The sequence below is a fragment of the Botrytis sinoallii genome, assembly GCF_014898435.1.
Source record: "Botrytis sinoallii strain Bc 23 chromosome Unknown BSIN_013, whole genome shotgun sequence".
Taxonomy (NCBI): domain Eukaryota; kingdom Fungi; phylum Ascomycota; class Leotiomycetes; order Helotiales; family Sclerotiniaceae; genus Botrytis; species Botrytis sinoallii.
In genome coordinates this window covers 579161-593296 of record NW_024066040.1, presented here as the reverse complement: position 1 = coordinate 593296, position 14136 = coordinate 579161, and the positions used below count along the sequence as shown (strand labels likewise).

The 14136-nt window shown below is 40.2% G+C and overlaps 3 protein-coding genes across 3 annotated transcripts; 1 reads left to right on the top strand and 2 right to left on the bottom strand.

Moving 5' to 3' along the window:
* Positions 1–1183: 1183 nt before the first annotated feature.
* Positions 1184–2687, top strand: EAF02_007616 (uncharacterized protein; the record flags this gene model as incomplete). Its single annotated transcript, XM_038903664.1, has 3 exons — positions 1184–2140; positions 2199–2310; positions 2365–2687. 3 exons carry the CDS (start codon positions 1184–1186, stop codon positions 2685–2687), a joined length of 1392 nt encoding a protein of 463 aa, XP_038756478.1.
* Positions 2688–5929: 3242 nt separating this feature from the next.
* EAF02_007615 (uncharacterized protein) lies at positions 5930–7863 on the bottom strand (the record flags this gene model as incomplete). The annotated part of the gene is made up of 4 exons (XM_038903663.1): positions 5930–6081; positions 6531–6775; positions 7033–7136; positions 7759–7863. The coding sequence occupies 4 exons, from the start codon at positions 7861–7863 to the stop codon at positions 5930–5932; spliced, it is 606 nt and encodes a 201-aa protein (XP_038756477.1).
* Positions 7864–8838: 975 nt separating this feature from the next.
* On the bottom strand, positions 8839–11207 carry EAF02_007614 (uncharacterized protein). Its single transcript, XM_038903662.1, has 2 exons — positions 10357–11207; positions 8839–10301 (listed from the first exon to the last, which is right to left on the bottom strand). Exons 1-2 carry the CDS (start codon positions 10622–10624, stop codon positions 9166–9168), a joined length of 1404 nt encoding a protein of 467 aa, XP_038756476.1. The 5' UTR covers positions 10625–11207; the 3' UTR covers positions 8839–9165.
* Positions 11208–14136: the final 2929 nt, after the last annotated feature.

The following is a 14136-nucleotide window of genomic DNA, read 5'->3' as shown; positions in this document are numbered from 1 at the left end:
CCTCTTTTCCATGATACATACATCCATACCCTTTGAACCCTTTTTGTTTATAGTTCACCCATCAAAAGAAAACCCCACTGAAGATCACGGATTCATGCCAAGTTCCAACTCATTACTCAAACCCTAGCCCGTTTGTTATTATTAGGTATTGGTCTGTACAAACGGATATTATTGTGTGACCTTTCCGGATCTTGTGATTCCTCGTTATATACCCCGGGAGTCTTCTCTATGTGATCACTGATGACTAACTCTCGTATATCGTTCTCATCATATGTATTCCTCGTAAATACAAAGGAGGATGTATCCTCAGCGCTATCTCCACCCCCCTGCTTGCACTCTACCCAAGCACTCTCGCACCCTTGCCCTCTCGCCCTCCAAACTCTAGAAACAACAGAAACACCCGCGCATCACGAAAGATTCCTCCCCACTCACCTACGAGTATCAAACGTGTGTCTGACTAGGGGATCTAATACTATCCGCGGGAACTTGGTCGTATTGGGTTTAGCCTGAGATTCAATCAAACCCAGGATTCAGATTCATCCACACATACATACGGTAGAGTACGCGGATACGCTCTTATTATTTGAAATTCAAAATTCTTTGATGATCAAAGCTAGCTACTAGGTAGATACCAATCCCCTTGGTAGTAGGACACTGGGTGCTTAATTTCTTAAATTGGAATTGTTTCTTCAAAATTCTAATTCTCGTGTGCTCCTATCCTACATTTGACGCTAGTACCTACCTACCTACTTTAACAAAAAAAGAATTGGTACGAGTGACAAGAACTACTTCAAAAGTCTCAAACGAATAATACTTCCCACCTTCTACTTTCTATCTTCCATCTTCCATCTTCCACCTTCTCAACACCTCTCATCGTTTTTGAAACTCACATTCAATTCATTCAACTTCTTCTCAAGAATTAAACTTTTTTGCATTGACGAGTTGCTGCTATTTTCTGCTGCTGCCTCGATTCCTGCAATCCTATTCTGGACATTTCATTCCTTCTCTTCTTACGCTCTTTAATTCGCATCTTCCATGTACATTTTCTGGTAATACAAAATCACTTCCATGTCGTAGAGGCAATTACATCTCAGAAAGTTAACATCTTTCACCAGAATTTAGATTGCACATAATAGTGCTTTTATTTCTCAAATCAACACACTCACTCACTCACTCACTCACCATGTCTTCACTCATTCAACCATATCTCGACCTTGCCTTGCAGCAACTCGAAATTTACAAGGACCAATTGATCGAACAAATCCCAGTCATCTCGACGACCACATATGTCCTAACCATCCTGGCAATCTGCATACCCCCTATTGTCCTCTTAGTATTCTACGAACTCGAACAATCGCGACAACGTGCCGAACAACCTAAAGGTTGTAGAAAACTTGGATTGAAAATCGATAGCAATCTTACCAATGAATTCGATCCCAAATTCTCCGAGGGACGTCCCCCCAGCACTGAAGAAACATCTGCAGAATGGTGGAGATTGAAGAGTATGTGGATTTATCCAGTCAAGAGTTGTAAAGGAGTTGAATTGGGCAGAGGAACCATTATTGCAAGTGGAATGGAATACGATCGTCAATTTACCTTTGCACAATTGAAAAGTCCATTTCCCGTCGCCGAGAACGATCCGAATTCAAAGAAAGCAGCACATCAATGGGAATTCATCACTCAACGACAGTTCCCCTTGTTGGCGAAAGTTAGGACCGAAATGTGGGTTCCAGATCAAAGCGTGGATACATATGCTCCTCACATCGATGATGTTGAGAGCGGAGGAGTGATCATCATAAGTTTCCCATATCGAGAACCTGGATGGAGAGGAACCGTTGCAAGTTGGGGTGCCAAAGTTATGGGAACCGTACCTGAAAAACAATTCCGCGTGCCATTCGATCCTTCACCAGTACAAATTGAGAAAGCAGGTTATACCGTTGAAAAGATGACCATTTGGAGAGAAACAGTTGATGCTTTGAATGTGGAAATTGAGATTCCAGAAGAACTCAGATATTACCTTGGTATCAGCAATAAGCTGGGTCTGTTCAGAGTCGATAGTGCAAAGCCGAGAGAAGTTTTCAGAAATGCGCCTTCAAAGGAAGAACTTGGGTATCAACCAGTTACTGGATTTCAAGATGCTGTAAGTTTTCTTCAAACGCTTGAAATCTGCTGTACGATTTCTTACTAATTCATTCTAGTATCCTATCCACCTTATCAATCTTGCTAGTATTCGTGATGTTGAAAGTAAGATGCCAAAGGTTAAGGGGGCGCCAAGATTATCTGCAGGACAATTCCGTGCCAATTTGATCAGTATGTTATTCTAAAGTTTTACCATCTGTTGGTTTCATTACTAATATCTTTCAGTTACCGGACCTCCAGCTTACCACGAAGACGATTGGCGACGAATTAAGATTGGTTTTTACGAATACGATGTTTCTTGTCGTACAGTAAGATGTAAGATGCCAAATGTAAATCAAGAAACTGGAATTAGACATCCATCCGAACCCGATAAAACTTTACGAACCTTCAGAGCTATTGATGAAGGAGCTGGAAAGAATTTGGGATGTTTGGGTATGCAATTAGTACCTACTACTAAAGATGGAGCACTGAGGGTTGGGGATGAAATTACGGTGTTGGAAGTTGGTGAACATCATTATCAAAAATTATTCCCGGAATTGAATAATTAATTGCTAGGCAAGCATTCTTTGTATTGTGTTGGTTGTGTATCAAGAGAGTACAGGAGTAATGGACATATAAAATATGGAATGGTAGCAAGGAGTTTAGGATTTATTGATTGGTCGGCTGGATGGATGGATGGCTGACTGACTAACTTTACATACAAATACTTTTTTTTCCTCTTTACTTTTTTCTTGCTCGCTCTATTTGTATGTGTGTTTGTGCTGGTATGTGTGTTGGTGTTTTTGTTAGTGTACTGATGTGTTGATATTTGCAGATATGCTGCTTGCTTGCTTGCTTGCTTGCTTGCTATGTGTGTTTTTATATATATATAGATAGATATGTATATCTTGTAAATGGGTTACAAATTCCGCGGCTTTTGTTGCCTCTCTTCTCTCTTTCCTTTTTCCTTCTTTCTTTTTTTCTTTCTGTGTTTTGGAAAGGAAGATGGAGATAGAGATAGAGATGGATGGGTGTGTATGAGAGAGGGGGTTTGTATGAGAGAGGGGGTTTGTATGAGAGAGGGGGTTGTATGAGAGAGGGGGTTCGTTGGAGGTGATTGATTTGATTTGATTTGGTATTTGTTTTTTGATTGTTTGTTTTATGGGGGGAAAGGGGGGAGGGAGAGGGAGAGAAGAGGAGGATGGGATTTGAAGGGGATGGGGTGGGGAGAGGGGAAGGGGGAGGGGAAGGGCTTTTAAGGGTGGATGGATGGATGGGATAAAATAAAATAAAATAGATGGAGATAGAGAGGGAGAAATAGAATGAGAGTAGAGAATAGGAGTAGGGAGTAGGGAGTAGGAGTAGGAGTAGGGAGTAGGGAGTAGGGAGTAGGGAGTAGGGAGTAGGGAGTAGGGAGTAGGGAGTAGGGAGTAGGAGTAGGGGAGTAGGGAGTAGGGAGTAGGGAGTAGGGAGGTAGGGGAGTAGAGTAGGGAGTAGGGAGTAGGAGTAGCGAGTAGGGAGTAGAGTAGGGAGTAGAGAAGAGAATAGAAAATAAGAATTTGATAGAAAATAGAAGATATAAAATGGAAAATTGAGAGAGAGGAAATTGAAAGGGGGAATGGAATGGAATAAAATAAGAGACAAATGTTTGTGTATATGTAATATATATAGAGTTATAGCCCCGGCTTATTATATACTATTTTATTTCGTAACAAAATCTCTACAAAAAAGTCGTTTTCTTATATAAACCAATTTTTTCTTTTATAATTCATTCAATAATTGAAAAATTAAACTAAAAATTGAATATATAAAAGATTATTATATTTCAAATCTTAAAAATAAAAAATGTTATTTTTAGCGATTTTTTTAATAGAATTATAAAATTTTCAAATTTGAAATTTTTCAAAATTTATCACATGTAATACTTTTCCTGCATAAAAAAAATCAATTTTTTGAAAATTTTGAAAATTCTCTCTTGAAAATCAATAACTTTATCAAATTTTTTTTTAAAAATAATTCATTCATTTTTTTGAATAATTTCAATAAATATCTGTTATAAATCTTAATTGAATCATTTCATTAAATTATTCATTCAAATTTTATATAGTTAAAACGTTGAATAAATGAAGGCTTTTATTGTGTTTTCGCTTAATGAACGATAAGTCGAGGCCTAAACTCTTATATATTATAATATAATATAATTGATGTAGATAGATAATTATATATATAGATAGATATATAAGAATTTATATTACTAAAATATATAGAGGGAGTTGATATAGTGAGTATATATATGTATATAGAGAGAGAGATGCAGGAAGAGAGATGAGGGAAGAGAGATGAAGGAAGAGAGATGAGGGAAGAGAGAGGGGGAAGAGAGATAAAGGAAGAGAGATGAGAGACGAGAGATAATAAAAATATAAAAATATAAAAATATAAACATATAAAGATATAAAGATATCAAGATATAAAAACTATACATCTCATAATCTAAACTCCATTCCTCCCATTATATAAGATTAGAGTAGAATACATCAAACCTCTTTAAATATTTCTAATAACTAATTTATATATTAAAAATATAATATAATCGATTTCTAGTGGATGTGACGATCCTGTCATATTAGTGGATCGGCTAGGTCCTCACGTGATCCACAATCCTGTATATTACCACTTCCTTCCAAAGAGCTCTTCTAGCTCTTCATCTTAGTATTCTAAATAATGCAATCGTCACATTATACTAAGATTATATAAATTTTTTAAGCTTTTGATTGCTTTTGCAAAGCTTTCTATTGCTAGCCTGCTTATCGAATACTTATTGCCTTCTATATCCGCTTCCCTGATACAACTATTTGTATGACTTCCGATTAAGATCTCTCTCTAGCTCCATTCCTGTGGATCTTACTCATCGATAAGCTGATATCTCATTATTATATTATTTAGAGTCTCCTTGCTTTATCAATAATGGATCCAAAGATCCTGAATCTAGTATGCAAACTATAGGAACTGATTAATTCGAAGTATCAATATGTTCATACAATCAATACCACAATGAAGCAGCTTATTCAGTTGATTTGTTAAGTCAATTTGCATTTTATTAATGCTTCCGTTACTCTATTGGTATTATTGATAAGAGATACATTTCAAACGGATCTCTTTTCTTTTGCTCATTTTATTTTTTAACAACTCTTGAAACCTTTTCCTATTGATTTCGAAGTCTTTTTTACAAAAGCAATAAAACTATAAAACATATACTTTCGTAAAGCGATCGATAATATTATAAATCATATTATAAGTAATATTAGAATTAGTATTGGAATTATGGATCAGATATTAATGATAATAAAGAATATAGATTATAATATAATTGGATTAGAGAATTGTATTTAGAATACTATTAATATATTCGAGAACAAGCTTTTCAGAAGGGGGGGGTAGTATAATGATCCTGTTATATTAATAGATCGGCTAGGTTCTTATATAATTCATAATCCTGTATATTACCACTTTCTTCCGAAGAGCTCTTCTAGCTCTTCATCTTAGTATTCTAAATGATGCAATCGTCACAGTGGATATAGAACTAGCAGATGTAGAAGAATAAATATACAGATCAACATTTGAATTTCTTATTTATAGATATATATTCATCTGTTTATTTGTTTAGATATTCATCTAGATATATATACCCCTTTTATCTTTTTCATCTTCTTTCTCTCCTCTTCTTCTTCTCCTTTTCTTCTCCTCCTCCTCTTCCTCCATCTACCTTCCCCGCAATCTATAACCCACAACCCACAGCTCTCACCCCTCAAATCTACAACTTCGACTCCTTTCCCTTTCCCTCTTTCTTCTCCTTCTCCTTCTCCTTCGAACCAGAAGCAGAACCAGGTAATTCCACACCCACAATATTCACTTTACTATGTTCGCAAATGGCTAGGACTTCTCCGGTTCTGCGTTTCATTGTTCCTGGGGTGGTGGAGTGGAATGTTAGTTTTCTTTCTTTTGTTTTGAGACTGAATCCGAATCTGAATTTGATTCGGGAATTTGGGGTATTGTGTCTGGGGAGTTTTGCTGTGAGTAGAGACAAGTGGGTGTTGAGATGGGGAAGATGGAGGAAAGGTTTTGAAGCTTTTCTTCGTTTGGGATGGGGGGGGGGGAGTTTGGGTGTATTTGTTTGGTGTCCAGGCTGGGTAGATAAATGGGTTGTGAAATGGGGTAGAGGGATGGACGGGTGGTGATGTGATATTAGAGATAGAGGGAATAGATAGATAGAGAAGTCAAAAACAAAGTAAGAAAGAATGATGTTAAGAAAAAAGAAGAAACGAAATGAGAACAGGAAACCCAAACTCAAACCACCACCGCATCCCATCCCACCCAACTTTCTAAATCCAAATCCTAGAAAGAAAAATACTAACCTCTCAAAACCACATTTCTCTTCCCCAAACCCCCCACAACCTCACACTCAACCAATACATCATTTTTTCCCTCTCCTTCAGATTCCTCATGAATAGTAATGCCCTTTAAATAAGTACATCCCAATCCTCTACTCACTCCACCACCGCCCCATTTCTGAGCGCTGTAGCGACCCATGAGTGCAACGGATGTGCAGGCATCGAAGACGGTTGCGATGCAGCCGCCATGAACGGTGGAGTTTGCGTTGCTGTGAGGGTGGGTGGGTGTGTTAGCGGGATGTGGAGAGTGGAGAGTGGGGGAGGGGGAGAGGGAGAAAAGGAATCTGAGGTCTGGGTGTAGATGTAAGGCTTGATTTACGGGTACATTGTAACCCTTCGAAGCAGAATTTCTCAATGAGATGTAATAGAAAACAAGCCGAGAGTACATAGCAGTAAACCAACATCTCCCAAATAATCACCCCCCTCCCCTTCAAAAAGATCGGAAATCAAATTAAATAAAACTAACCAATGATGCACCGTCGGTTTAAAAACAAACGTCGTCACATTCTCCGAATGATGTTCCGCATCCGCAGAAAGCGAGAGCGAAGGTAGGAGATCATGACCCCATCCCTAGGGAAGAAGAAGGAGATGTGTTAGTTAGATTTTCTTATGGGGTTGAGTTGTATATGTTAATGTGATTGGGATTGAGATGGCAAGAAGGGATGGACTGCACTTCTAGCTTAGAAGTTGATGAGGTTGATTGTGAGGTTGAGGGTGGGGGATGAGGGGTTATTTTTGGGTTTGGAAGGCTGGAGAATTGAATGGCTAGGGGATTGGAGGGCCAGAGAATTGGAGAGGACGAATGGGAATGAAGGAGAAGGAAGGGAATGGGAATGGAAGTTCCGGTGAGCGGTTATAGAAATGAGGTGAGATGGAGGCGGAAGGGTGGAAAGAATAGGAAGGATGAGAAGAGTATGCAAACTCGCAACTCGCAGAGATCAATATATGGAATCTCCATCTCCATCAACCTCTTCCTCTCCTCTTCCTCTCTAGAAGCAAGCAAGCAAGCAAGCAAGCAAGCAAGCACCACGACAGAAACCAATTCCAACGAAACGCAAACCACATCCCTCTCCCTTCTACTCTCCTCCTATCCCTCCCCTCCAGCAAACCCCCCCCCTCTCCCCCCCAATCCCCCTTCCTCTCCCCACCCCCCCTCCTAAAAAAAGAAAGAAGAAAAAAAGGATAAACTAACAATATACCCCTCCCTACTATCCTTCCACCCCTTCATCAAGAACCCCAATCGTTTCAATCCCACATCATTTTTCGCATCGAATTTCGTTTGCGTTTCTGAAGACATTTCTGTTTTCTTATTTGCTTTCTTGTTCTTCTCCTCCTCCTTCTCCTTCTTATCTTTTATCTTTTATCCTACTCGAGTAGTTTTTTTACAACGAGCTATCGATTGATTGATCGATCGAGCAATTAATCAATCAATCAAATCAAATCAAATAAATAAATCAACAAATAAATAAATCAAATAAATATCCCTCAAAAGCCAATCTCAATCTCAATCTCAATCTCAATCTCAATCTCAATCTCAACCCTAATAGACCAGACAGACAGACCGACAGACAAACAGATAAATACACAACAATCTCGCAATTGCGCGGTCGATGGTACTTCGTCCTTTACACAATCATACAATCAATCAATCCATCAATCAAAATCAGGGGTCCGCCCCCCATTCCATATCCATATCCATATCCATCGAACCTCGGCACACATCCATTCATCCACACATGCACATGCACACCCATCCACACATCCATCCATATACTCCGTACACAGGCAAAAAACCTAAATATCGGAAATTCGAATCCGATTCCGAATCCGGGGTTTAGTGCGCCGTTGGGATGTGATAGGTGGATATTGATATTGATATTGATACTGATACTGATGTCGATACTGATATTGATACTGATACTGATGTCGATACTGATATTGATACTGATATTGATACTGATACTGATACTGATGTCGATACTGATTGATGGCTCTATATGTCCATACCTAGGATTACGAATACGATGTAGATTGATCAGATAGGAGAACAAGAACATGAAGATGAAGATGAATACCTACGGAGTACTAGGTATGAATATGCACATGGCCATTTCGAGATTTAATAAATTGTATGTATCAAAGCAATCTTAATGGTCGGAGGTCTTTCATGATGGTGTCAGATCTTCTGCATAGATTGATATGAAAGTTATACAATTCATAGCAAAGTCAAACGTCGTCACATCACACAGAACGGCATTCAAAACAAGTAAAGTGAAAGTAACAGTTTTGATTCTATTGACCCAAATATTTATGAGCCATCTCATCATCCCCTTCCAAAATGTAAAGTTTTTCCTCTCTTCACGCTTGTCTAAGATACATAATCTGAACCACTTATCATCTTTGCTCAGTTTAGAAAAAAGTAACCCATCCCACCATCCGTTCCTTGACTTTAATATTAAAATCACCATGTTGACCAGTATTACCAACGCCCCAGTCTAAAACGACACACTAACCCACGCTTGTTAAAAACAAAGATGCAATTTTTAATTTTGCCATTCAATTGAAGGCATTCGGATCATCCACTCATTAATGAAAATGCTTATGCAGCATCTGCTGATGGAACAGGTTCCGCAATGCGGGTTACCTGACTACCAGCTCGGATGATCTTTTGACCAGCGGTATCACTGACAAAAGAAATATCCTTGTTCTCACGTTGAGCACGCTTCCAGATCTCAACTTCACATCCACCACGTAGGACACCTACACGCATGGTTGAGAGAAGATTGTGGGCAGCGTTGGAATGATTGTAGACACCGCCATTGAAAATAGCAGTTGCATCTTTGCCAATACCGGATGTGATAAGTGCCTTTCCACCTGGATGTTCCTTTACGAAATCGGTGACATCGTGAATAACACCAGCGACAGCAACGAGAGCACGTCCATTCTTGGCTTCGGTTTGGTAAGTGTCCCAGTCGATGACTGGCAATTGTTCAAGAGGAATACCCCAGTCAAGAGTTTGTCTCTTTTGGTCGAGTTTCTTTTGGAGTTGTTGGAGACGGCCCTTCTCAATTTCGTTGGACTTGAATTGCTTAAGATCGTAGGCGAGACCGAGTTGCTTCCACATCCAGATGGACCATTTGGTTGGGTCATATTGATGCCATTCGATAGCGTTACGGTAATCAGATGGGAATTCGTGATGGAAGTTGTGGTAACCTTCTCCGAGAGTAGCGAGAGCAGTGATGACGTGATCACGAGGAGAATTGCGATCATCGAAAGGTTGGTCACCGAGCCAATGAGCCAAGGAGTTGACAGAGAAAGTAGCTTGTTGAACGAAAAAGATTCTGAGGATACCGGCATAGATGAAACCACCGAACCAGTCACCCCATGCAAGACCGGTGACGAGACATGGGAAGATCATACCCATAAAGATAACAGTCTTGATGTAGTTGCGATGTTGCCAAACAACAACTGGGTCATCGTTCAAATCGGAGATATCGGTACGGCCAATACGCTTTGGGTTTTGCTTCATGACCATCCATCCAAAGTGAGAGTATAGGATACCTTTTCGTACGGAGTATGGATCTTTATCGGTATCGGTGTATCTGTGATGAGCTCTGTGATCTCTTGACCACCATCTGATGGAACCTTGGACGGCTCCACCTCCAACGGCTGCGAGGAAAATCTTTAATGGAAGTGTGGCAGAGTATGAGGAATGTGCCCAAAGTCTGTGGTAACCTGAAGGAATGTGTTAGATGTAATTCACTGTGGAGAGAAATCAATTAGAACCTACCAGCTGTGATACCCAACCCAGTCATGAAGTAGTAAAGGACAGCCCAGACAGCAGTCTTCCACTGCAAAGGAGTCCAGTAGGCCATGATGAGACCATAAATGGGAACTCCGACAATGAGAGTGACGTTAAGCCAGTTAACGTGCTTGTACCAGTTTGCCTTGGTAATTGGCTCCTCGGTGATATGAGGCTTCTTTGGGTCATACTTCTTGTTGCGATTTGGCTCAGAAGTCTTCGCCATGCTCGAAGGTTGCGACGCGTTCGAAGCCATTTTGAAAGAACGTCGATGATATTGGGGGGGAAGAGAGCGTGAGGGAAGGAAGAAAAGAAAGATCTTGATGGAGGAGTGGTTGAACTTATAAGTAGATTTGATGGTGTTTGGAAATGTACTAAAGTGTACTTTCCGAACAAGGATATGTAGGGATGGAGAATTGAATGGGTAAAGAAGTTCAAGGGACTGAATGAATCGGTAACTCGGTTGGGTGATCAAACGTAAGGTAATAAAAATGGAGACTTTTTTATGGTCGATTTTTATTTTTTTTTGATGGGAAAACCTAGAAAATACTAGTAACAGCAAGCGTGGAGCTATTTTCTTCGTTGGTCTTTTTTAATTATTGATAAGCTGGACAATCTATGTAAAATCTTGAATTTTCGCCACTTTGCACGGTATTGTGTTTATTGTCATCTTCCGTTCATCTTCCCCTTGCTAATAAAGCATCGACGTTCATTCGGTTCATGTGGTGGATCTGTAATCAGAATTTCAAGACAATACTCCATTCGCCGTGGTATTTTTGGAAAGAATTATGCTCTCGCTGATTTACCGTGAAAACGAAGGGAACTGAAGTTTGGAATCTTTCCTCTTTCTTTTCCTGTCCTCGGTGATTTCCTACCTGGCATTAATCATTTCTTTCTTATTACTCACATGTGGTCATCAATAACAATCACAGACAGGTTGGCAGGCTGTGAGTGATATCCCCAAATCCTCAACGTCCCAACAGATTTCAGAATTGTGAAAGATTGATTGGCTCACTAAGCGAGCTCAGGTACATTCGCAGGAATCTCCTAGTGACTTCTACCATCCATTCCAACAACATCCATTGCTCATCGGATCAATCAGGAAGTTATTACCTACCTAGGTAGATGGGTGGTATAATACCTGTTTTTGATATTATACGTGATGAACTTTATCCAGGTATGCTGTATGAGTGTTGTCATGAGGAAATTCAAAAATGTCTCAACCACGCAATCAATCAAGATGACTTTAATTCCATTCAATTACCCAAATTCCAAGATTGAGAGTACCAGACTACCAGTCCAAGCACAACCTTGGAAGCACAAGCAAGCACAAGCACAAGTACACAAGCCACAGATGAGACCTTCTCTTGGACCCTTAAAGTTACTCTTTAAATAACTTTGGGATGCCACTAATTAAAGTCCCTTGACAACCTAACATCGCACAGCCTTAGACATGTTGGACTCGGACCTGCATTGTCGTTACATAGGGATACCGCTACCATAATTGCATTTTCTCTTGAAGCTGGAGATAAGTTATAACAACTTCAATATTGCTAAATCCTTACTCAGTATTAAATCCTTAATTCTTAATTCTTAATTCTCAATTCTTCATTGGGATATTTGCCCATAACAATTAGTCAACTCCGTTCCCGTTCGATTCCCATTCAATCACTCTCTTATCCATTCCAGTCTCTTCATCGCCAATTCATGAAACATCAACGAGCAATCTTGGCCAAAATCACCATGTGCCATTGGTCGGAAATTCAAATATCATTCTTATCCAATCACAATCACAGAATTGAAGATTGACCTGACACTTCACTCTCGATTCCCCAACATGGAACAACCCCCAGACCACTTCCGGTTTTCACCCTTGCCCTAGTGGGGGACCAAAAATCAAATCACTTTTTTGTTGAGAAGCGGGCGGAACAGGAATAAACTACCACCGATAAGATTGTCGAGGAAAAAATGTACAAATCCTTCTTTTCTCCACAAATTTCATGCATCGAGAATAATCCATGCAGCCACCTCCACATTCATATCCATTACCGAGGCTGGGAACCTCGTGAGTTTTTGCCACCGAAGCGGTTGTTGGTTGGTCCATCTATCATCTATCCCTTCTTTGAGTAACAGTTGGTTGGTCAATGGCGTGTTCACGGAATTTATGGATATCCTGTCTCAGTCCGGTACCACTGTGGACACATGATCAACCCACTTTGAATGGCGTGTTTGATAAGATCGTAAGGATCGATGAGGCCAAAAACTTTGTTGGGCATTGAGTATGCGAACACGAGAGGCGGAGAGGCGGGGTCTTAATTCAATGCAGTGTAGTGCTGCGCAGACGATGATGACTTTTGGAATGGTGTGTGAAAATCTCACGACAGTATGTCTGGTTTGGAATGAAATTCTACATTGTTCTTTGCTTACCGGAAAGCTGGATGGCTGGTTGCCAGAGATCTGGAAATAGACCGTTCTCCTCCAAGCGTAGCGGAAACTTCACTCCATCACTATACTTTCAGTAAAGTCATAGTACTCGAGATTGTACAAGGTCGATCCTCAACGAGATCTTCAAGTCAGTCATGAATGAGATCAATAGAGCGGTTCAATCATTCCATTTGCATACTACACTACACGAAGGTAAGCATCTTTCATTCTCAATTTACATTTCAAATCTCCACATTCCTATCGAACGATTGTCCGGGTTCCAGACCCCCTCAGATATTGCACTTGATGACTCCCCTTCCCCACCCCCAAACGAAATACTCTTATAAGTGGCAAAACAACTAAGTCTTGTGAGCTTGAGATAAAATACAACGAGTTCTCCACTAAACCTATATGGCAAATCCCCAAACCCAGTTCCAAATCGACTCTGTACAGTAGTCTGCCACCACGGCAGTGGCCCCCGGAGGATCAGCGAAGCGTCTTCTATTATGGGGGCAAGCCCCCCAAACCCCGTAGCTCGCTACGCTCGAATACAGAGTTGTTGTTGTCGTATAGTTTAACACTTCATGTTTGAGTTGAATGTTAAAATTTTGTCGTTTGGAACATGAAAGTTTATGTAAAGTCTAGACGGAATTCGTTCGCTGAAAGGATCTTCTCTGATGTTTCTGGTGTTGTTATTGTCAGTGTTAGGCTTTTTAATTACATTCTTGCATGTCCAACACACAGTGCCATAAAATTATTGATTGATGAGACAGCCAGAAAATGACAATGGCTTGAGGAGTCACTGTTCCCCTGATAATTCCAGCGGTGGCAATCCAGAAATGGCTCTCCCTGCAATAAATCCGACAGAGCTCAGAGCAGCTCCTCATACGACAGAATCTGCTCTTATTAAAGGAACATCTGGAGGTCGGTTTCGACCGCCCAGAAGGTGTAGTATCTTTCCGAGTTATATTTAAAATGAACCCCAGGTTAATAAGTATGCGCTTCCACGCCAGCTGACGTCTTGGAAACAACTATATTCCTCTATCGTTTCTGGCACATCCTCCGAATATGTTGGTTTATATGTTCACCTCGGCTACTGAGAATAACTGGAGGAGTCGACCAAAAGATGAATCTTTGGAATGAAGATGTATTGTGGATGAAATGGTGCGGTCTAGAGTTACTTGAAATTTTCTCATGTAGACACAAACTAGCACAGGCACTTTGGTGGAACACTGCTCTTGATTGGTTTCTTTGGGTTAAGTAGGGGTGGCATTGCATATGATTACCACATGCTCGGAGCTCTCGTTAAGCTGCGATGTACTTATCTCACATTGACTTTCAATA

Excerpts from the sequence above, each read along its gene's own strand:
- EAF02_007614 (XM_038903662.1), bottom strand. The coding sequence starts at position 10,624 with ATGGCTTCGAACGCGTCGCAACCTTCGAGCATGGCGAAGACTTCTGAG. Across the intron at positions 10,302-10,356 it reads TGGGTTGGGTATCACAGCTG|GTTACCACAGACTTTGGGCA; the intron begins GTAGGTTCTAAT and ends ACATTCCTTCAG.